The sequence below is a fragment of the Saccopteryx bilineata genome, chromosome 9 (genome assembly GCF_036850765.1).
Source record: "Saccopteryx bilineata isolate mSacBil1 chromosome 9, mSacBil1_pri_phased_curated, whole genome shotgun sequence".
NCBI lineage: Eukaryota > Metazoa > Chordata > Mammalia > Chiroptera > Emballonuridae > Saccopteryx > Saccopteryx bilineata.
This window is the reverse complement of record NC_089498.1, coordinates 9,889,779-9,911,388: the sequence shown is the minus strand read 5'-3', so window position 1 is coordinate 9,911,388 and position 21,610 is coordinate 9,889,779. Positions and strand designations below refer to the sequence as shown.

At 40.3% G+C, this 21,610-nt stretch overlaps 1 protein-coding gene across 8 annotated transcripts in view; it reads right to left on the bottom strand.

Annotated features, from left to right (window-relative positions):
* Positions 1-21,521, bottom strand: part of RSPRY1 (ring finger and SPRY domain containing 1) — a 40,092-nt gene extending 18,571 nt beyond the window's left edge. Inside the window, exons 1-8 of one of the 8 annotated variants that reach the window (XM_066243003.1) lie at positions 21,041-21,521; positions 19,579-19,647; positions 12,301-12,430; positions 9,151-9,655; positions 4,140-4,192; positions 3,364-3,476; positions 2,207-2,333; positions 1,007-1,065 (exon numbers count right to left, since the gene is read on the bottom strand). In XM_066243003.1, coding sequence (XP_066099100.1) covers positions 1,007-1,065; positions 2,207-2,333; positions 3,364-3,476; positions 4,140-4,192; positions 9,151-9,500 — 702 coding nt within the window. In that variant the 5' untranslated portion in view covers positions 9,501-9,655; positions 12,301-12,430; positions 19,579-19,647; positions 21,041-21,521. The remainder of the gene's footprint in view (positions 1-1,006; positions 1,066-2,206; positions 2,334-3,363; positions 3,477-4,139; positions 4,193-9,150; positions 9,656-12,300; positions 12,431-19,578; positions 19,648-21,040) is intronic. The other 7 variants (XM_066243004.1, XM_066243005.1, XM_066243002.1 and 4 more) reach the window with 7 other exon arrangements.
* Between the last annotated feature and the right edge of the window lie 89 nt (positions 21,522-21,610).

Below are 21,610 nucleotides of genomic sequence, written 5' to 3'. Positions count from 1 at the left end.
CTTCTGATCGGACAATTCTCTGTACTATGGAGGAACACGGTCATGTTTCTCTCTGGGTTTCTGCCAGTGATGTGCCCTTAGCCCAGAAAGCCGTTTTTTTTCCCCCCTCCTGAGTGTACAATCCAATCCCAACCATGTAGTGTGACCCAGCCGCGGTCCCACCTCCGTCAGAAAATCTTGTCTCCCATGACTCTCCCAGCTCTCACGGCCCAGACCTCCCACTTCCCAATCACCTTCTCAGAACTCATGCAGCACTTAGTCTGAAGGAAGTAATTTTGCCTTTGATCACATTCTGTCATAAAATGGACGTTTATTGTCTTGTTTGAGTGTTTTGTTCTTTCAACTAGCCAGGAAACTTCTTGACAGCAAAGGACTGTCCACTAGTCTGTATCCCCCAGTGGTTTTCTTACAATGGTAAGTGTTTTAAGTACATATCACACAGGTACTGAAAACTAGGGCCTTTCAGATTTTGAAGAAGGCCAAGTACACTATGCCTGCAAAAATAACTTTAAAAAACAGTCAGACTGCGGTCCAGCACTGTGAGATCTGACAGCAGAGCCAAGCAAACCATCAACTTCACCAACAACAGGGCAAACCCTCAACAACACCTTGAAGAGTGGCAGTGATGGGGGAGGGAAGGAGGAATTTAGATTTAGATCTGAGCTGATGGTTTCCTGGCCTGGAACGCCTTGTAATTTTGTTTCCACTGGGGAGGTCCCCACTACCATTTGGCAGACTCTAAGGACACACACACAAAAAGTCTATCATAGCCGCTATCTTATGACTAAATTTAAAAAACAGGCCAACCAGCTGTTTTTGCTTGTAATAAATTCCTATCCCACCCTCATTTTTTTTTTTTAACATAGGAGGGAATAAACACTCAGGAAACACCTGCAAATAAAATTCATGACTGATTCCATTCTCTGTGCCAATGGCTAAGCTGGCAATTTTAAAAAATGCACAATTCTAAATGACTAAGAATAACTAGCTTTGATGGCTCACTTACCAGACACTGTAGCAAATATTCCAGTATTCCTGGGCTAAGTAAACCTATGCTTGCAGGACCTAGACGAATACAACAAACGGACAGAATTAAATGTGCCACGTTATTTTTAATCAGTACCATAACAATAGAATTGTTTTGGTAGAACTCTTACAAAGTTCTGTCCTGCACATCATCTTATTCAAGCCTCCCCTTCTAAGGTAGGGAACTGTACTATGCCCATTTCACAGTTGAACAACTGAGTCCAAGTGAAGGAACTTACTCCATAGCACTTGGGGAGCACATGGCAGAGTGTGAACCAGCACCTGTTTGTTCTAATTTCTAATCAATTGTTCCTTCCACCATACATGACATAGCCAGCTAAGCTCATCTGCACTTTAATGGTAACATTGCCAAAACGGGTATTATTCATAAACAAGTTAAATATCTGCTTCTCTTCTCAGGAACTGCTCCAATTTAAAGTTCCTTTTCCTCTTCCCACTCCCTTTTATGTCTCCATTACCCAGCTAAACTTTATAAAGTGTGTGCATATATGTACGCTACACATATCCATATATAATCTCTACCTGTTATACTGAGTTCAGCCTTTTTTCTACTCTTAATTTTAAAGCAAATAAGTAACACTTTTTTTTTTTTTTTTTTTGCATTTTTTTTTTTCTGAAGCTGGAAACAGGGAGAGACAGTCAGACAGACTCCCGCATGCGCCCGACCGGGATCCACCCAGCATGCCCACCATGGGGCGACCCTCTGCCCACCAGGGGGCGATGCTCTGCCCATCCTGGGCGTCGCCATGTTGCGACCAGAGCCACTCTAGCGCCTGAGGCAGAGGCCACAGAGCCATCCCCAGCGCCCGGGCCATTCTTGCTCCAATGGAGCCCCGGCTGCGGGAGGGGAAGAGAGAGACAGAGAGGAAGGAGCAGCGGAGGGGTGGAGAAGCAAATGGGCGCTTCTCCTATGTGCCCTGGCCGGGAATCGAACCCGGGTCCTCCGCACGCTAGGCCGACGCTCTACCGCTGAGCCAACCGGCCAGGGCTAAGTAACACTTTTTCTTTTAAATTTCCCTCAGAAAATCCTCAAAGCTTAATTACATTGCATTTACCTCTGCGGCCTTTGAGTAATTTTTTCCCCAGTTATCCATCCCTCAATATTCTGGGGATCAGGGAGACACATAAGATCTTCCCTGGTGGCGCTCCCCAGAGTTACCTGCCAGCTTCTCAGCCAAGCAGCCTAGGACAGCAGATGTGTTCCTGTGTTTGGCAGGATGACCTGAGTCTTGGCAAGCTACTTCTCCATTTAAATTGAGAATTTCAGTCAACTTCTGGAGTGCATCCTAAAAACAAAAATGAACAAGTGGGTTTGATAAATACACTTAGCATTTTTCCCCCATGGTAATTCTCATAGACAAAAGCTATAATCAGGGATAACTCAGAATAAGCATTCAAAAATAATATAATGTACCCAATAATGACATTATTGAAGGGAAGTATTATTTGATTAACCTGAAAGCTGTCTCACATAAATTGCTAAATTCCATTTCATTCTAAATGTACCAGTTATACCGAATCTATATACTCTTGAATCACTAAATCATTTAAATCGTTTGGGTAGAATTAGCTACTATAATTTATAATAGGGCCTAGTGATGCTGAAGTAAAAAATTACTTAAAATTTTTAATTACCAAGCAAGAACAATTCTCACCAGTTTTTGAGGCAAACTCTAACAAAATCAAACTTCTCAACAAGCCTAGGCAACAGTTGATTCATTAGTAACTAGCCCAAAGACCTTTCTCTTTTCTCCATATTGTTTTATCATGTGGGGTAGTAATATCTGAGGCTTGAATAAATGAAAGATGCCAGAACCCAGAATTTTAAAGAAAGAATTCCATATAACATGTGGACTAAAGCAATGGAAGTTTCATTCTTTTTTCTGTGTAAGGGACAATCAAGGTTATTCAATCTTTAATGTGTAAGATTCAAAAGTGCTTTCAGTATAAAAGCTTTTTTTTTTCTTAATAGAAACTGTACAAAAATTTTTGTTACAAGGAAACTGTTTAAAGATAAGAAAATCTGCAACTGACTATTCTCTTCTGGTTTCCAAACAAAGATTGTATTTTAGATATAAATGCTTCCATTTTTAACATTTAAAAACATTTAAACTAAAGCTTTACAGTAAGCTGTTGATAGGAGGAGGCAGCACTTCATTAGTACTAATAAACCAAGTTTACATAATAAAATTAATATCAACTAAAACAGATCCCAAATATATAAAGGGGAACTGCTTCTATCAGATGTTCTTTGTGGTCATTCATCCTGTATTTAAGCACAGAAGACAGTTTCAGAAAAGATAAGTAGTAACTTACTTTAGTGGGCAATGGACATTCATCTAGTAACAATGTTATAACAGCTGGTCCCAGTGGATCTTCCAATGGAATAACTCTAATTAAAGACTGGACAACGTCCAACCATCCTTCATCTGTGAGCAAATCAAGAAGATTATGATGAAGCAACTATTTTAAAAATGTCAAAATATATAACTTATAACACAAGATGGCTTCACATTAAAATAGAAACACTGTTGGCCTTCATTCTGTAACTTTCAAGCAGCTAACATTTGGCATGGACATAGTTATCAACTGCTAGTAATCACGGTAGTCAAAGAACCTGAATTTATAGGAGCCTAGTGATTTCTGGGCATCTTTATTTGGGTAAAATTCAAGCTATGGTCCTGGGTTCTCAAAATAAGCTTAAAATAGTTTTTGGCATTTTATTTTCGACATAGGAGTTCACTGAGAAGATTTAGCTCCTGAAGTAGTTGGCTCTACTTTCCGAATAACACTTAGGAAATTGAGAGACAAAAAATGATCCTTCCCATTCTAGAAGAGTTATGGTAAAATAGCTGTAAATGTCAAACATTTTTCCTGGTAATAATTTCAGTGAGATGAAATTAGTACTGAGATGTGCAACTACATGTTCAGGCCGCAATATACACTTTTTGTCCCTGTATAAGAAAACCTCCATACGCTAAGTGATTTTTGTCATGTGTGTTAAGTTGGAATCTTTTATTTAAGAAAAGTGGTCACATTTCTTCATAATCATTAATTCATTAGAAAGTAGTTTTAAAAAACTTTAAAAATACCTGTTTCTGCCATTTCATGCAATGTAATCATTGAATAGGGAGGTTCCTGATCACTGAAAAACAAACATTCAAGACATAAAACTTGAAGAAATAAGAAATGACAATTCCAAATATAAGTTTATACTGTTTAAGCATGGGGTAGAGAGGAATAAGAAAGGAACACACAGAGACGGTAGAGACAACCAGAGCTGAAATCTGTAAGGACAAATGCATATTGCATGCGCTCATTTCCAAGGTCACCATCTATGACGGGCGCAAATACAGTGGGCAGAGGGCACACGAAAGGCCCACCATGTGTCCTGAAGTAGAAGGACAGGACTAACACTGGAGACCAGGGCCTACCTTCTGCTTTATCTCTAGGGGACCAATGTCTGCTGAGACAAGCCAGGGAGGTCAATAGTATCTTTCTCACACTTACCTCACAGAAATGTCAGGAAAGGAGATCATCTCACCTGAGGACTTATGGAAGCAAAGGCCTACATAAACATCTTCATTTTTAAGTGTTCTTCTGGGAAAATGTCACTATATGCTTAAACTTCAAAAAAAGTTGTTAAAAGAAAAACCAAAATCAATCGAGGAGCTATTTAATATTCTAAAAAGGCATGATGTACCTTAATTAAATGGGTTTTCAAACTGTGATCCTGGGAACCCTAAGTGCTTTAGGGAAACTTCAATAATGAATGAGATTTTTTCCATCACACAATGATAAATTAAACTATTTAAGAAATACATTCACTCCTTGTTTACATATTATGGCTCTCTGTTTTACTATGATAAAAACCATAAAAAGTATTGTCTTCAAATATTTAATCCTCAGAATAACCTTGTGATATGGGAATTACTAAATTCAGTTCAGGTATTCCTTAGCTACTGCTTATTCATGTACTGTGTCCTTTCACAATAAGGGAAATTTCTTATTTAAAAGAATTGTTTTAAGTGATATAACTGACAGATACAAACATTTCTAGAGAGCAATCTGGCAATAATGAAATTAACCCTTTGAGTAGTATGAACATTCATGTATATCCTCATGCCTCCTGACCAATCAGAGTACGATCGTACAAAAAAATTTTAAAAACATGTTTACGGCAACATTAAAAAAGGGCAAATGTATGTTCTTCTTATTACCATAAATTGGTTATCAAACAAACATGATTTAAAGTTAATAAAACTGTAATTGGAACTAGTTTTATTTTTTGAAAAATAAATGTTGAAAAAATAAAACTCACTCCCGGGGGTCAGCGAGCATGAAAAAAACTCACTACTCAAAGGGTTCAGTATGCCCATACCCAACACTTCTAGAGAAACTATGACACAGGTAATGGGTGCATACGAGATTGCTTGCTGCAGTGCTATTTGTAGGAACCAAGATCTGGAAGTAACCTAAGTGATCATCACCAGATTACAGTACAACAAAAGAAAATACCTTCAAGCATACAAAGGAATACATTAAAGCAGTCAGAAGCAGCTGTAGCTTTATATACAGCAATACAGGTCTCAAACACAATGTTGAAAGAAGTTAAAAACAAAAAAAACTTATATAACTATCAGTTATGCATATTTTTAAAACAGCACAAAAAGCACTGTATATAAACTTCCTATACATAAACAAAACATATGTCAGGCAGGCTGAAAGAACATAACTTGGCCCTGGCCAGTTGGCTCAGTGTCGGCCTGGTGTGCGGGAGTCCGGGGTTCGATTCCCAGCCAGGGCACACAGGAGAAGCGCCCATCTGCTTCTCCACCCCTCCCCCTCTCCTTCCTCTCTGTCTCTCTCTTCCCCTCCCGCAGCCAAGGCTCCACTGGAGCAAAGTTGGCCCGGGCGCTGAGGATGGCTCTGTGGCCTCTGCCTCAGGCACTAGAATGGCTCTGGTTGCAACAGAGTGACACCCCAGATGGGCAGAGCATTGCCCCTGGTGGGCATGCTGGGTGGATCCTGTCGTTCTATACAGGTGCAATTAAAGGACACACACATCCATCCCTACACTGAAAAACAAGATAAACTTCATACAGAAATGGAGGAGAAAGTTCTGGTGAAAAAGGGAGGTGCTAAAGTCATAGGACTACCGGACTCTGGGTCAGGAACTAGACAGAGGTGACCAGGAGTCCTATGCCTGCAAGGCAGAAAACAGGGACCAAAACACCACCGGTGCAAGGGACGGAGCAGACTCACTAAGTGAGGCTGAGGACAGGATTCCACTCTTGGTGAGAGGAGTTGGAAAAATTATGAATAATAATCAGAGTTACAACTGGCATAAAGCTGAAAGGTTCTAATGGGGGAAGAAAAAGGCAGAGAAAGCCATGCAGCAGGACCTGAGTTTATACAGTGGATGGGAACTTAGAACCATCCATTTTAAGCCCTGGCGGGTTAGCGCATCGTCCCGTTAGCCAAGGTTGCAGGTTCAATCCCTGGTCAGGGTACATACAAGAATCAACCAATGGATGCTTAAATAAGTGAACAAGTCAATATCAATCTCTCTCCCCCTTCCACTCTCTCTAAAATAAAAAATCAAACAAAACAAAAACCAGAACCATCAGTTTTAGGTACAGTCATAGACTGAAAGTCCCTGGGACCCAAGTGGAGTCAACAAAAGTGACAGATCAGATAGGAAGAGAGAAAATATGAATGACAAAGACAGAACATATGCACACAAGTGAGGGGGGAAATTTCTATCAAGAGGAGTCTGCAGCCCTGGCCAGACAGCTCTCAGTTGGTTAGAGCATCGTCCCAAAGCACAGAGGCTGCTGGTTTGATCCCTGGTCAGGGCACATACAGGAGCAGATTGATATTCCTGTCTCTCTGTTTCTCTCTTCCTTCCTCTTCTCTGAAATCAATAAAATAAACATTAAAAAAAGAGAGTCTGCAAATTAAAAGTTCTAAATCACATGAGAATAACTAACATTAATACCATTAACAATCTGAGGATAGAACCACTACCCCAAAACTGCAAATAACAGAACTTCAAAATGATTTTAGAATAAGTGTATAGAAAGTGTATTTCCTATAGCAACAACTCTCTCACTATGATATTAGGGACTACGGTCTCCTGCCAGGCCAATGTCATCCTTTCCGAAGTGAAAAGGAGAACAATACGTATAGATTATTTAATAACTACAAATGTTCTTTCAGGTATAGTCTTATCTGTCTATCTTTCATGTCTAGTTTTATCAAGCCTTAAAACTTTATGTTATAAAATTCTTCTCCTTTAGTAGTTTCTAAAAAACAAGCGATGTAATTATGCTTACAGACTGAACACTATTCTGTCATCATATTCTCCAACATGGGGGACTTTACATTTGTTTTACATCTGCCTTACTTTTGCATTCTCAGTAGTTATGACTGTAATTCAGTATAACAGGTTTAAAGTAAGTTTCCCTATTACTCAAATGGACACCACTTGCCTCATATAAGTGAATTATGTGCTTTATCAATACGTTCACTTGTTACTTGTAAGTTTCCTGAAGCTTGGAAATAAATAAACCTTGCCCCCACTCTCTCTGAATCATTTTATTTATTTATTTATTTATTTATTTATTTATTTATGCGAGAGAGAGAGAGAGAGAGAGAGAGAGAGAGAGACAGGAAGGGAGAGAGAGGAGAAGCGTCAACTTGTAGTTGAGGCACTTCAGTTGTTCACTGATTACTTCTCATACATTTCTTGACTGGGTACGGGGAGGGGGGGACAGGGGCGGGGAGGTGGCTCCAGCTGAGCCAGCGACTTATGGGCTCAAGCCATCAACCATGGGATCATGTCAATGATCACACACTTAAGCTGGCGACCCCGTACTCAAGCTGGTGAGCCTGTGCCCAAGCCAGCGACCTCTGGGTTTCAAACCTGGGACCTCAGCATCCCAGGTCGATGCTCTATCCCAGGGGTCTGGAACCTATGGCTTGCGAGCCAGAAGCAGCTCTTTTGATGGGCTGCATCTGACTCGCAGACAAATCTTTAATAAAAAAAAATGTTAAAAATATAAAACATTCTCATGTATTACAATCCATTCATTTCCTACCACTCATGTTCATGGTTGCGGGTGGCTGGAGCCAATCACAGCTGCCCTCTGGGACACCACCAAATTTTTATTGGATAATACGTAATGTACACGGGTTGTTGTATGGCTCTCCCAGAATTACATTTTAAAATATGTGGCATTCATGGTTCTCTCAGCCAAAAAGGTTCCGACCCCTGCTCTACCCACTGCACCACTGCCTGGTCAGGCTTATTTATTTTTTACTATTCCCATTTTAAAGATGATGACTCTGAGTCTTTGAGAGAGAACTTGCCCAGTGTCAATGTAGCTAGTTAAGGTGCTGAACTAGAATTTGAAGCTTGGTCCCTCAATGCTCCTAACTACTGAACTACATGGTTAAGTTAAAATATTTTTCAGTTTGAACAATTCCCTTTAATCCTACTGTTATTCGATCTGGGATTTTGTATTTAACAGTTGAGACAAAGCAGAGGAAAACACAGAACTGGTACAGGTAGGTGTATCCTGCAGTTTCAATTTATAAGTTTCCCAAATGGATCTAAGAGGGCCAAATAGGAGTGTGAAGAAGAGACGAGGAAGAAAACTTTTCTTGGTCTATTTACGTTGTCCACAGAAGTTGTGTGCAGTCACGCTCAAGGTAAAACAACCCTTCTTGAATCTCTGGTTAGTGCAGCAGACAGACAAGCAAGGTAAGAGTGAGTCTTTGTGAAACCATTTCCTAATATAGCCCGGAATACAAGTTCACTGCATATTTACTGTATTTCCTAATAAAGACCGTAAATTTAATTAGTGTTTTGTGCTACAGAAATGTTTAGATACTTTCAGACAGGAGTAGACGTTAGCAAGTAAAAACATCAAGTCATGAAATCTACGCTGCCATTGTAGGAGAAATAAAATATTCTCCCTTCCCCCGTGAGCACAAGGCTTGGCGAATAGATCCTACGAACTGGAGGAGTCCAAAAGCTATGGTTCCTGGCAGAACACTTTTCATTACAAAAGAGGTGGCTGCGAGTCAGATACTTACTTATCTACAAGCGTCCGTATGACTGCCAGTGTGTCCAGCACCAGCCCGTCTACATTTTGTTTCTTTCTCCTGGGCTCATGTGGTCCTCGGCCCCTCCTTGGTGGCCGAACAGGGTCCCGGGGTTGGTTCCTTGTGTCAGCAGTGGGTACTGCGCTGTTCTCAGCCTGCTGCTGCTGGGTGTCGACACTATCTTCTGCTCCACTGTCATCTCGGCAGATACAGGAATTGCCCATGGCAGCAGTGGCGCCTCTAGTCCCCAGGAAGTGGGCTATGTGTTCCTCAAGAGTCAACAGCAGACCCTGGCCAAGGCTTCTGCTCGCTAAGAACACGGCCCAACCAAAGACAATCATTTAGATAGTTTTCAGTTTTCCAAGTACTGGTTTCATAATCTGGAGCTGAGACACTTGCATTCTATTTGTTTTTAGCAACTGGATGCTGAAGAAAGTTGCACAGTTGATCTCCAACATTATCAATTACAGGGAATCCTGGTCATCCAGTAGCAGTTCTGAAAGAAAAAGAGAAGGCAAAAGGAAAATGAGTCAGAGGTTCTCAGTTATTCAATTACTCAAACTTTCCTAGTTTGGTTTTGTAGACAGTAGGATTACAATGAAGAGTCATTTTTGGTTATTTTTATGTTTCCAATACAAAGAAGTATCTCTGCATAAGAGAATCAACAATCAATAATTCCTTATTATATTATGAAGTTGATTGCTAAACCATATTCTTGTAAACCACAGGAGTTGCCATTGATTAAAATAAAACCCTATGTGTGCTTCTATTTATACAGAATTACATTAGAAGAATGTGTACAGTGTTTCAAGGGCTCCTTTTATGGGTAAGAAAAGAACTGTCTCCTTTCTTAATTTACATATATGAGGAAACAGTGTTTCAAATAAAATATCTACAGAGGTTTGCTGTTAAAAAAGTTATGATACAATTGTAGCAGACCCATTTGATATGAAGAAAAACAAAATGATAGAGTTTGTACTTAAATTACCTAAACAGCAGAGGTCTCCCATTGAGGCTCTTGAGAATTTACAGAAATCATACAAATAGTTACAAAGTTTTTCTGTTACTTAAGCAAGATTCAGTTTGAGGAACACAAATATTTATCACAAGGTTACATTTTCACAATGATCAATTTGTTGAGCAACACATCTGCTACAAAGTTAAGTATAAGGATGTACCAATTATCTTTGAAAAAACTGACCAAGCACCTTGTGTCCAGCACCATGCTGGCACCGTGCCTGGGAGAATAAGGCACAATCCCTGGCCTCCAAAAATCTGTGGATGGCCACTCTCATCCCACACAGTAGATTTATTATCACAACACCTAATGGTAGAACTAGCTCTTTATTAAGCTGAGAAATTTAGTTAGGTCTAGAAAGAAGTACAGATCTAGAAGCAGGAGACTGACATGGAGCTGGTGGCAAAAGTAAAACATCATGCCGAGACCTAGACACTAGGACCCACACGGACGCTAATGGACGGACACATAGGCATAGAGACTGGTGCATAGTCTCTATTCAATGTCTGGCTATTTACAACTAAATCCTCAGATACTGGGCAATGGCTCAGAAATAGATATAAATTAAATGTATAATTCGGTGGGATTAGAGCCAAGAGAAAAACTACTTCTATTATTTTGGACAGATTTGCAGCAAATTCTTTTAAACATTTTCCAAATGTAATCAGTCCTCCTGGGGGGTACTGAAGAAAAGGAGATAGATGGAGATAAAAAAATCTTTGCGTATAGATATAAAATTTAATCTAATATATGTAGGGGGGGAAGGACAGGAGGAGAGTGGATAGGATACGTTAAGATAGGATGCAAGGAGACAGGAGAGACAGCAGACAGACATCATCTCCCTCCAGAAACCAAGAGCAATGGCTGAGCCAAGAAATACAAATGTTTTGGGTTCCCCCCCCAGTCAGGCTGCCTTCAAAATTTGGAGGTTGTACTTAAAAGGATGTGACTGAAATATTGGTAAGAGCATGATGTTAGTGGCTCAGCTGGAAATAGCTTTTTTTAATTTTTTACTTTTTTTATTTTTTTATTTTTTGTATTTTTCTGAAGCTGGAAACAGGGAGAGACAGTCAGACAGACTCCCGCATGCGCCCGACCGGGATCCACCCGGCACGCCCACCAGGGGCGATGCTCTGCCCACCAGGGGGCGATGCTCTGTTGAGACCAGAGCCACTCTAGCACCTGGGGCAGAGGCCAAGGAGCCATCCCCAGCGCCCGGGCCATCTTTGCTCCAATGGAGCCTCGGCTGCGGGAGGGGAAGAGAGAGACAGAGAGGAAGGAGAGGGGAGGGGTGGAGAAGCAGATGGGCGCTTCTCCTGTGTGCTCTGGCCGGGAATCGAACCCAGGACTTCTGCACGCCAGGCCGACGCTCTACCACTGAGCCAACCGGCCAGGGCCTGGAAATAGCTTTTTAAAAGAGAACACATTCTAAACCAGCAAAGAGTTGACGTAATATAATTGTCATTACTGCAGAAACCAGGGTATCTGATTCCCTTCAGAAGGTAGATAACCAAGAGATTTCATTGCTTAAAAAGGACAGGAGAGAGAAATCAGAAATAACTCTTTTAAAGGGTCTCTGGTACAAATTTCTATTGATCTTATCAATTATGCTGGTTTCTGAGAGACCAAAAAGCAACATTCAAGAAACAATGCTCTGGCCCTTATAAAAGTTGAGAAGGCACTACTGGAACAATTCAGAGGAGAGGAGGTCAAGAATCCAAGGTTTTCTGGCAGGTTTGCCACTAGGCAGTAAGTAGCCCAGCCGATATGTAGCTAGAGCACTTGCTTAAAATTCTAAAGTAGTCCATTTAAAAAATTGTATTGTTTTTAAAGTAAAAAATGAATGCACATTCATTTTGAGACCTACATGCTGCATACATCCACAAAAAATGAAAGCCTGTTTTCTGCTCTCTTCTGAAAGATGTTCTTCATAGCCCATTCCTTTCCCAGTAACTCCCTTTAAAAGCTTCATGTGTTTACTTCCATACCTATTATTATGTACTTACTATTTGTTAAAACGGAACTAGGATGATGCCATATTGTTCTTTGATCTACTCTTTTCCCTTAACAATACACGTTTATACTAATATAAGGCTGTAAAGAAATCCATATTCTGGCCTGACCTGTGGTGGCGCAGTGGATAAAGCTTCGACCTGGAACACTGAGGTCGCTGGTTCAAAACCCTGGGCTTGCCTGGTCAAGGCACATATGAGAGTTGATGCTTTCTGCTCCTCCCTTCTCTCTCTCTCCTCTCTAAAATGAATAAATAAAAAAAAAAAAAAAAAAAAAGATCTTTGTTTAAAAAAAGGAAAAAAAAGAAATCCATATTCTGAATTATCAGTGTTTCCTAATCAATATGCTATAAAAAATCTGCGGCTAAGCCAAGTAATTCTTTGGGGATGGTAGAAGGGAGTGGCCCATAATTCTATATAAGGGAACTCGATCTGGGAATGCTTCATCTCCTGGGGAAGTGCTGTCACCCACACTGCTCTGTGGTATCAAAGTTACCAGGCAGGAGGGAATTCCACAGGCTTCTGTCAGGTTCCCGAATCTTTCCACAATCAATATGGAGGTTGGGATAGGCATGATGAGCAAACAGCAGACTGTCCAACCAGATGCATTAAACTGGGGAAGACATAACTGAGGAAGAGAGACCACTCAGGTACTAAAAATAAATGGCAATAATTTGAGCATGTCAAGGTGAAATTAAGACCCGAAGACAAAGCCTTGAAGGGGAGAAGGGGATCCTATAAAGTTACAGTTTAATGTCAACACTTGCAAAGCTATTTAGAATAATTAAGAAGAAACACTATTGGGAGTGCTTGAGAGGAGAGCAGTGAGTTAAAAGGTTTGTTTGGAGGCTTTGGGGGAGGCGGCAAGGGGGAGGTCAAGGGGAACACTGGGTGGGGGGGAGACATATTCAGCGGGGACACTTGAATCTATGTTAACACAATAAATTAAAATCAATAAAAATTTAAAAAGAAAGGTTTGGATCTCAAATTTTTAAACTTTATTCTATCCAAAAATGTTTTGCTAAGGCTTATGTGAACTGAATGTGGAATAATTAACCTATGTACATTTCCATTTAGTGCAGTTTCAAAATAAACGGGAGATATCCAATATATACATACAGGCATTTTTAAAAATCTGACTAAATCTGGCAGTGAGACGACAAAAATTAAGTGGGTTATTTTTTCCCTACTTCCAAACTAAACTCAAGTGTAGCCTGAGCCAATTTCTTCCAAGTCATTTTCCTTGAATAACCCAGAAAATGATGTCAACTACAAAATTTGTCAGAGAAGGAAAATGGGTAAAAAAAAAAAGTTTTCAAATATTTTAAAACCACAGACTTTCTTTTTTAAGAACCAGCTGTAAGGACCTGGTATAAAGAAGAGATTAATTAGGTGGGGGAAGCCGTGAGGCACTTCAAAAGTAAGCCTATAAAACACGGAAAGAACAAGAGCTGCTGAATTTCCAAAATGAGCGTACAGAGTAATTGTGAGGGTCAGAGCCGAAAGCAGGGTGCATAAATAAAAGTGTATGATCTTTCAGATTTATTCAGCACAAAAAAATGTATAGCTCTTCATCTGAAAATCGTCACTCCTGATACCTTTCTTTCTTTTCTTTTTTAAAATTTATTTATTGATTTTAGCAAGAGAGGAAGGGAGAGGGAAAGAGAGAAAGAGGGAGGGGGAGCGGGGGAGGGAGACGGGGAGAGAGAATGAGAGAAGATTATCCACCTGCTCCTGTTTGTGCCCTAACTGGGGACCAAACTGGCAACCTCTGTGCTTCAGGACAAAGCTCTAACCAACTGAGCTACCAGGCCAAGGCTTTTTTTTTTTTTTTTTCCAATTTAGAAACTGACACTTTTCTTAGAGAACAAATTGTGAATTCTTTAAAGCAAAAGACTGGGTAATGGAGTTAAACAATTATACTTTCGATACTTTTGTTTTATCTTATTCCAAAGTCATCATGTGGCCCTTAAAGTGTTTCAAGGACCATTGTTTTAAGACAGTAACACTCAGCCTGCAGATCTTGTACAGGATGCCAGAGGCCACCTACAACACTACATAGGGGCGTTGCCATCAGCAAGACTGGGCACAGGTCCCAGCCTTGCAATATTTACAGCTATGCATTCTAATTACCCTGACTCTAGACACACTTTAAAACAGGGAGATAGATAGTAATAGTTCCTACACCTCACAATACTACTGTGAGGAGTAAATCAAATATGCTTGTAAAACACATGGCACAGTGCCTAATACTTAAACTGGATCCTCAAGTGTAAAATGTTATAAAATGGGCACTTAGATATTCAGAGGTAACAAGATAATCTGGGAGATGAGGACTCGAGTAAGATTGGAATGAAGAGCACTAAGACAACTAAACAACTTATCTTTCCTAGAACTCATCTACCCTGTGCTGAATAATCTTCACTTATCTATATGTTTAGACCAAGAACCTTGGAAGAGTTTGCAGCTTCATCATCCCAAACATGATGAGCATTAGAATCCCCTAGGTACTTCTTCAAGTGCAAATTCCTGGTTCCACTCCAAAGAGCCAGAATCAGAGTTTCTAGGATGTGGTCCAAGCAAGTGTTTTCTTAAAAGCTCCCCAGGTGATTCCGACGGTGGCCAGGTCTAGACATCAGTGTGCTACACAGAACCTAACAAAGAAGCTGGCACAGCAGACAACCTACTACCGACAATGAAGGGACAAACTGAAACACTAATGCGTGAGTCCTCTAGGGTCAAAAAAGTTAATCCTCCTTTCCAGGAAAATAAATTGCGACCAGGTTTGGAGTGGGAAGTCCTAATACCCGTTAGAATAGTTACATCCATCCATTAGTAATTATGTACAGTGCATATCAACACAACAAATAAAACAGCTCCCTCATTTCCCACCAGATCTACTGTATGAAGCATTATAATGAACCTAGATGCTCTTGGGTAATGCCATCCAAGGGCTGACAGATTAACTGGAAGAGAAAATGAGTAAGATTAGAGATTATGTAAATCTGTAATACTTACACACTTTGCTTTAACTTTGAAGACTAATAGCACTAAAGAGTCAAGTCAATTTTGAGACCAAAGATGAGCTAGTCGTAAAATTTAAAAATATACAACTATTAAATCTGTGGCTATGTAATCATCAACTGATGAGGTCATTATTGATGGTATTAATGATAATGATATCATTGGATGCCATTGTTTAGTAGAAAGACTTCTCACCATCTAAATGGTAATGCTTTTTAAATTAGTATACTGTTCATAGCCATTTTTTCTGCAAGAGCATAATTATAATCAACACTTCCTTTTTGAATCTATTTCTCTGAAGATTGGTATTATTAATTTTAATTCCTTCTTTAAAAAGAAAGTCAAGACTATTCCTTCCATTTCTATACCATTTATGATTTTTTTCTATGCCATTTATTAGATTTTTTTATGTTATATGTATTTTTTAAAGCTGCTCTGAAAGGAGAAAACTCAAGCTTGGGCTCTCAGTAAGTTCTGTGTTAAATCAGTGAGGGCTGGTACTCAACACATGGACCTCTCCCACCATAAACAGTTCACCACAAGAGACATCGGCCAACTGCTCTAATCCTCTCTAACAAATGGTCCAGGAATCAATGATTCAGCTCTTCAAATATTTGCTTGCATTCAATCATAATACAGCTCAGTGACATTAAGAACATTTTCTTTTTTCTGAAAATAAGACTTCAGAATTATGCTGCCAAGAAAGGAGAGGCTGGTTAAATGGATGACCATAAGAAGAAAAACCACACTTTGGGCATGAAATTACTATTGCTGTCCTCTTCTCCCTATCCTTCCCAAACTTTGTTACAGGATACATCATTTTTTCCAATCTACTTCTCACTCCTCAAGGCTAAATCATGCACATAAAAAATAACAATATATAACACACTGAAAATTTTAATGATTTTTCTCTCATTAGAAAATGTTTTGGATTTTTTCCTAAGACAGTATTGTAAGTGATAGCTCCTCACATTATGTTTACTATCCCCTCATTTTATTATGAAAGATTTCACGCACACAGCAAAGCTGAATTTTACAGTGAACACCTACATACCTACCACCTGGATTCTACCATTAACATTTTACTATAGCTGTTTATCACATATCTACCCATCTCTACCCAACATCAATCCATCAAACTTTTTAAATGCATTTCAAAGCAAATTGCAGGCATCAGTATACTTCTCTCTAAAGAATTCAGCATACACGTCACTAACTGGACTTCAATATATTTTTTAGAGGTTAGATTTACATTTAATGAAATGTGCAAGTGTTATACCTATATGTGCAAAATATTGTCAAATGGCTTTACCTGTATAACTCAAACCCTGAAGACAGAGAACCTTATCCAGAAATATATTTGCTTTTGAAATATATAGTGCAAGACACCCCCAAAGACCGTAATTTTCTTACTGAAGATTGTGTTTAAATGAGAAAAACTTGTGAGTCAACATGATTTTTGGGTAGTATGATAAATAGATAAGAAAAGTTTATTATATATCAAGAGTTCACTTTCTAGTTGAAACAGAAACCACCTAGACATTTAAACAAGAGTATTTTTGTCTCAAGATGCTAAAGCATCTGATATTGGGGGCATAGGGGGACTGTGGAATTTCTGCTGGGAACTTTTCTCCCAAAAGCAGCAGCAACTCTGATTTTTTCTTTTTTTTTGGTAACCACAAAGGGATTCTGATATTTTTACATGTCACCTAGGTGTGCAAAACTGTCTATCTGCAGTAACACCGGCCACTTGAGGTTTAAGTCATACAGGGTACAATTATTCCCTAAATTATAGCCTTTTAGTTGTCTGGAGAAAGCACTAGATGATTCTGACACTTCTCTTACGCACTTAACTTAGTTTAAGAAAGTACACCTTTGCCTGATTGGTGATGACACAGCATATGGAGTGTCAACCTATGACGCCAGGCACTGAGCGCAGATGAAAAAATGATCCCTCTAAATGGTGATGAAAGGAGACTCAATTTCAGGTGGTAAACACAAAATACAATACACAGAGGATACATTATAGAATTGTACCTCTGAAATCTATGCAATTTTATTAACCAATGTCACCCGAATACACTCAATAAAAATAAAATTAAAAAGAAAAAGGTTTCTTATGCCCCTGGCACAGAGAAACTTATCGGTACAGTGTGGTCAGATCCACTAGGAGAAGGCCTCGCATTCCATCCTTTTTCTAGTGGAAAAGAAACTTAGTAACATCAGGTATTTCTGTACAAGCAAGTTTTTAGGTGATTACATATCAGCATTAGCAAAGGGGGTATGAAGGGTTTATATTTGCACTGCAACACATACATGTCTTATTATAAGCCAAAATATTGTTGGTACAAATATGCGACCACAGTGAAAGGTTAACCAAAAGGTCATAAATTAAATTGATAAGGAAGCTATAGTAATTCTAATGAAAAACAAAACAAACAAAAACCACAAGAGGAAGCACAATGGAAAATAAGCACCCTTTCCTGATGACTGCAGGAATCCCCATTCTGCACATGACTCATAAGACGCTTTGGCACTGGTGCCAAGTTTCCCAGGGCAGATTTCCTGAGAGAAAAAGGTGTTAGACAACAGTAAATACTAATGTGCTAGTTTTGGTTTATGAATACCACGTTTTAGTAATCCTTAACAATTCACTTGGTGGGTTATGAGTAAGTAGCCCTTAGACAAAGGTAGGTATGGATACCTGTGAATGGAAAAAAAGCGCTGCACTTCACACACGGTGGGGCAGGGTAGGTAGGAGTCAGACTTCGGGACTCAGTGTATCAAGGGAGCACACAAGAGGAAATCTAATTCTTCAGAAGGGAGGGGGGTAAGAAGAGCTAACATTGAAACATTAAACTATGAGGTAATACAAAATAAAAAGGCCAAGTAAGGGATTTCAAACCTTCTATTTGAAGTGTATTTAACCCATGAAATTATGCCTGGAAATTATAATTTCAAGCAATAAGAAAGCTACGAGCAGGGCTCTTAACACACTTAAGGAGTGCATCAATTCTTTGCTATTTCAAATGCATTCTTAGTTTTCAAAAGCTCAAAAAGGGGAATATTCTCTAAGAGCTCACTACAATTTATAAGATTAACTTTACCTTATTTAGCCTTGTATAGATCACAGTTATCTACAGTTAAATATGCTTTTACATATTTAACCAGTAAGCATTCCCTTTTGGAATGGACACTAAGAGTAAAACATAACAAATATGTATTTTTTTTATTATTAGAAAGATTAGCAAGTAAACTGTTTCTAAGACTGAATCAGTGAATAGATAAACCAAAGGGAAATTAAATAGTTTTTCTTTTATACTCCTAAAGTTGAAAGTCTCCTTCGAAAGGCTATGGCACAAGTTTTGGCATTCACTACTTTCTGATTTTCCTGTTTTTCAATTTTCTAATTTGGATATGGGGGGAGGAACTATGCAACCTCAATGTAAATGCCTTGAAAATGTCAAGTATTTGAGAGAAGCTAAATTAATAGTTTACTACCCTCAAATAACTCTTTTGAAATAGATCACTGGTTCCACTGCGGTTCCCATCTGCGGTGCAGCCCTGTGGCCATCACACGGCTGTCACATACTACTACACAGAGAGCCCATCACAAAACAGAAAACCTCCAATCTGAAGTCCTGTAATAGTGATTGCCATCCTCAAGAATTCCTAATAATTTCTCGAACTATATAGCTATTAGAGTATCAAAGAGAGTTGTATTTTAAAGGATGCAAAGTGACATCTCATTTCATTATAACAAATTAGTTCATTATTAGGGAAAGCACAGGCAATTCTTGAGTTGAAATAAACTCACAGGCAAAGCTTATGAGTCGAAATAAACTGTTGTAAATGCACTTCAAGAACACACAATAATTTGTTATTCTCTTGCCAAAACATACTTCAGAGTTGTTGTTTCCCCAGAATAGCAAACTATTATACAAAATGTTAAGTTTTTATTTCCCCTTGATCCTTAGCCAATTTACTAAGTGAAAAGTTATTTCGCTGACAAAGCAGAGAAAGTCGACATAGAATATGCTGGAATACTTCCTATAATCAATAATTTAAAAATAATCACGGAGTACAGAAATAATGAAGGGTTTGTGAACACAACAAAAAGGCAGGTCATAGAAAGACATTAAGCAATAGGTCAGGACAACATGTATCCTGGAAAATCAGAAAAGTCACAAAATCACAGTGATTATTTTTAAAAGAACCATAAAATAAAAGATTAGAAAAAAAAGGAAACACAAATCAGCTTTTTGTTAAAAAGAAAAAAATAACAAATTTCAAAATCATAAATTACTTAGTATTTGGAAAACCAGCTCTAACAAATGCCAGTAAAACATCAGGAAATTGTCATACCTGGACCCAAGTATCTTATAACCTCATAGAGGATGCGACAAAGCAAGATGTCATCCCAGGAAATGCAAACTGCAGAAATGGTGAAAAATAAAGAAAACCACTGTGGAAGAAGAATTTAAAAGCAATTGCTAATCTATAGTTTGGGACTATTACAAGAAGGTATAATATTCATGGAGAAAAAAAAGCAGGTCTCATTTACAAAGTCACAACTGAGGAAGAAAGATATTCACTACCTGTAGACATCCAAAGGGGCCATAAATATATATATGTATAAAAGGGGAGGTAGTTTATATTATTGAGATAAAATTACTTGGAGGAAAATTTCAGCTGTCAGGGAAAAACTTGAAGGAAGTTTTTATATAGTGCTACCTCCTGCCAGCAACATCAGAATGTCAAAGGACTGTAAATTAAAACTCTGAGAGTAAAAACTGGAGATCTCACCCCCTCCCTTCTACGCAGGGGTTGAAACCACAGGTTTAGGTTATAATATGACCTAAACAGCTGTGAAAATGGAAGCTTTCAGTCTAGTATGGCTCCCAGCACTCCAAAGATGATCAACAACTACTGTGTTAACACTAACCCCTCACATTTACACACTGTTTCACAGTTTAGAAAGTATCTTCACTTTTATTCCTCAACAGCAACCCATTTGGAGGTAGAATCACAGTACTTTCACACAACCTGTAGTTCCTAGAGTACTTTCCACACTGCATTATTTTACAGGAGAGACCCAAGCTGGTTAAATCACTTGTCTTAAGGACCAGCAGATGGTAGGCGAAGTGCTGGGACAATTACTGGACTTGACTCAAGTGAATTAATAGACACTTTCAGCCCAAGTTCAAAGTACAACACTCCAAGGAGACCAACCTCCTTCAGAAATGACAGAACAGCGGTCTCAGTGGACCATTTTCGCTGTGATCTTCCTTCGCAAAGACAGGGAAACTGAGGCAGCCCTGAGGCGCAACAGTCTGATCTCAGAGTCACGCAGGGAGTGTTGGCGGAATGGGCTTCCCCCACCCCACCTGCACTAAGCCCAGAAGCAGCCGAATTCTGTGTTCAAGACCCCGGGTCAGTCTCCAGAGAGCCCGGGCTTGCCATTCTTGCAACCCTCTCGCTATTCCTCACCGGGGTTTTCCTATGGACAGGGGTCTCTTCTTCCCAGAACCTCCAAGAAACCCCGACTCCGCCAGGCCTGCACCCAGGTTTCACGTCGGGCCTCCGGAGTACGGGAATCCGCTAGCTCTGGCTCCCCACTCCGAGCCCCTCTCTGAGGCATCTCTGCGTCCCGAGGCATTTCTATGTCTCCCGGGGGAATGTCTGCTTCCCACCCGTGCTAACCTAAACCTCAAACTCCACAAAAGGAAGCCCTCCCAAAGCGTCCTCCCATCGCCCCTCCCGCCCCGAATCTCCCCGAGAGCACTCCTAAATATCGGGAGCACCCCAGGAGCCACCTGCCTCTCACCTGGGCCCCTTTAGCCGCGGCCTTCGCAGAAGGGCGACCCCGAGAACCTCCTCCGGGCAAGCACCCCCTTAGCGGGGAACACCCTCTTTCAGGAACCTCTTCAGGCGCCTTCTGCGCCGGCCTTTGTGGAGAACCTCCGGGCTGCTTCCCGGGCTCTGCCCAACGCCACCCCTCTCGGGTCCCTTCCCGGTGCCTCCCCGGGTCCAAGTCCGGTCTCCCCGCAGCAGACTCGGGGGGCTGTCCCCTCCCTCACCGACGTTCCCTGCCCTCGGACTTCCCCCCACTCCGCGTCCCCAGGGGCTGCGCGGAGCACGGCGGCTGGGCTGCGGCACTGACTTTCTCCAGCTCCTGGGTCCACTCGAGTAAGGGAGAGGCAGTGGCGGCGCGATTCCTTTGTGACAGGTCCGAGAGTGCGGTAAAGATGGACGCGAGGCCACGGCGCTGCCATTACGCGCTGGGGCCCACCCCCGCTTCGCACCGCCCCGGCCCTCCTTCAGTCCCCCTAGGAAACGCCCCTTCCTCGGTGGCAAGCCCTCTCTCCCAGACAACCAATCATTCTTTCTGAATAGT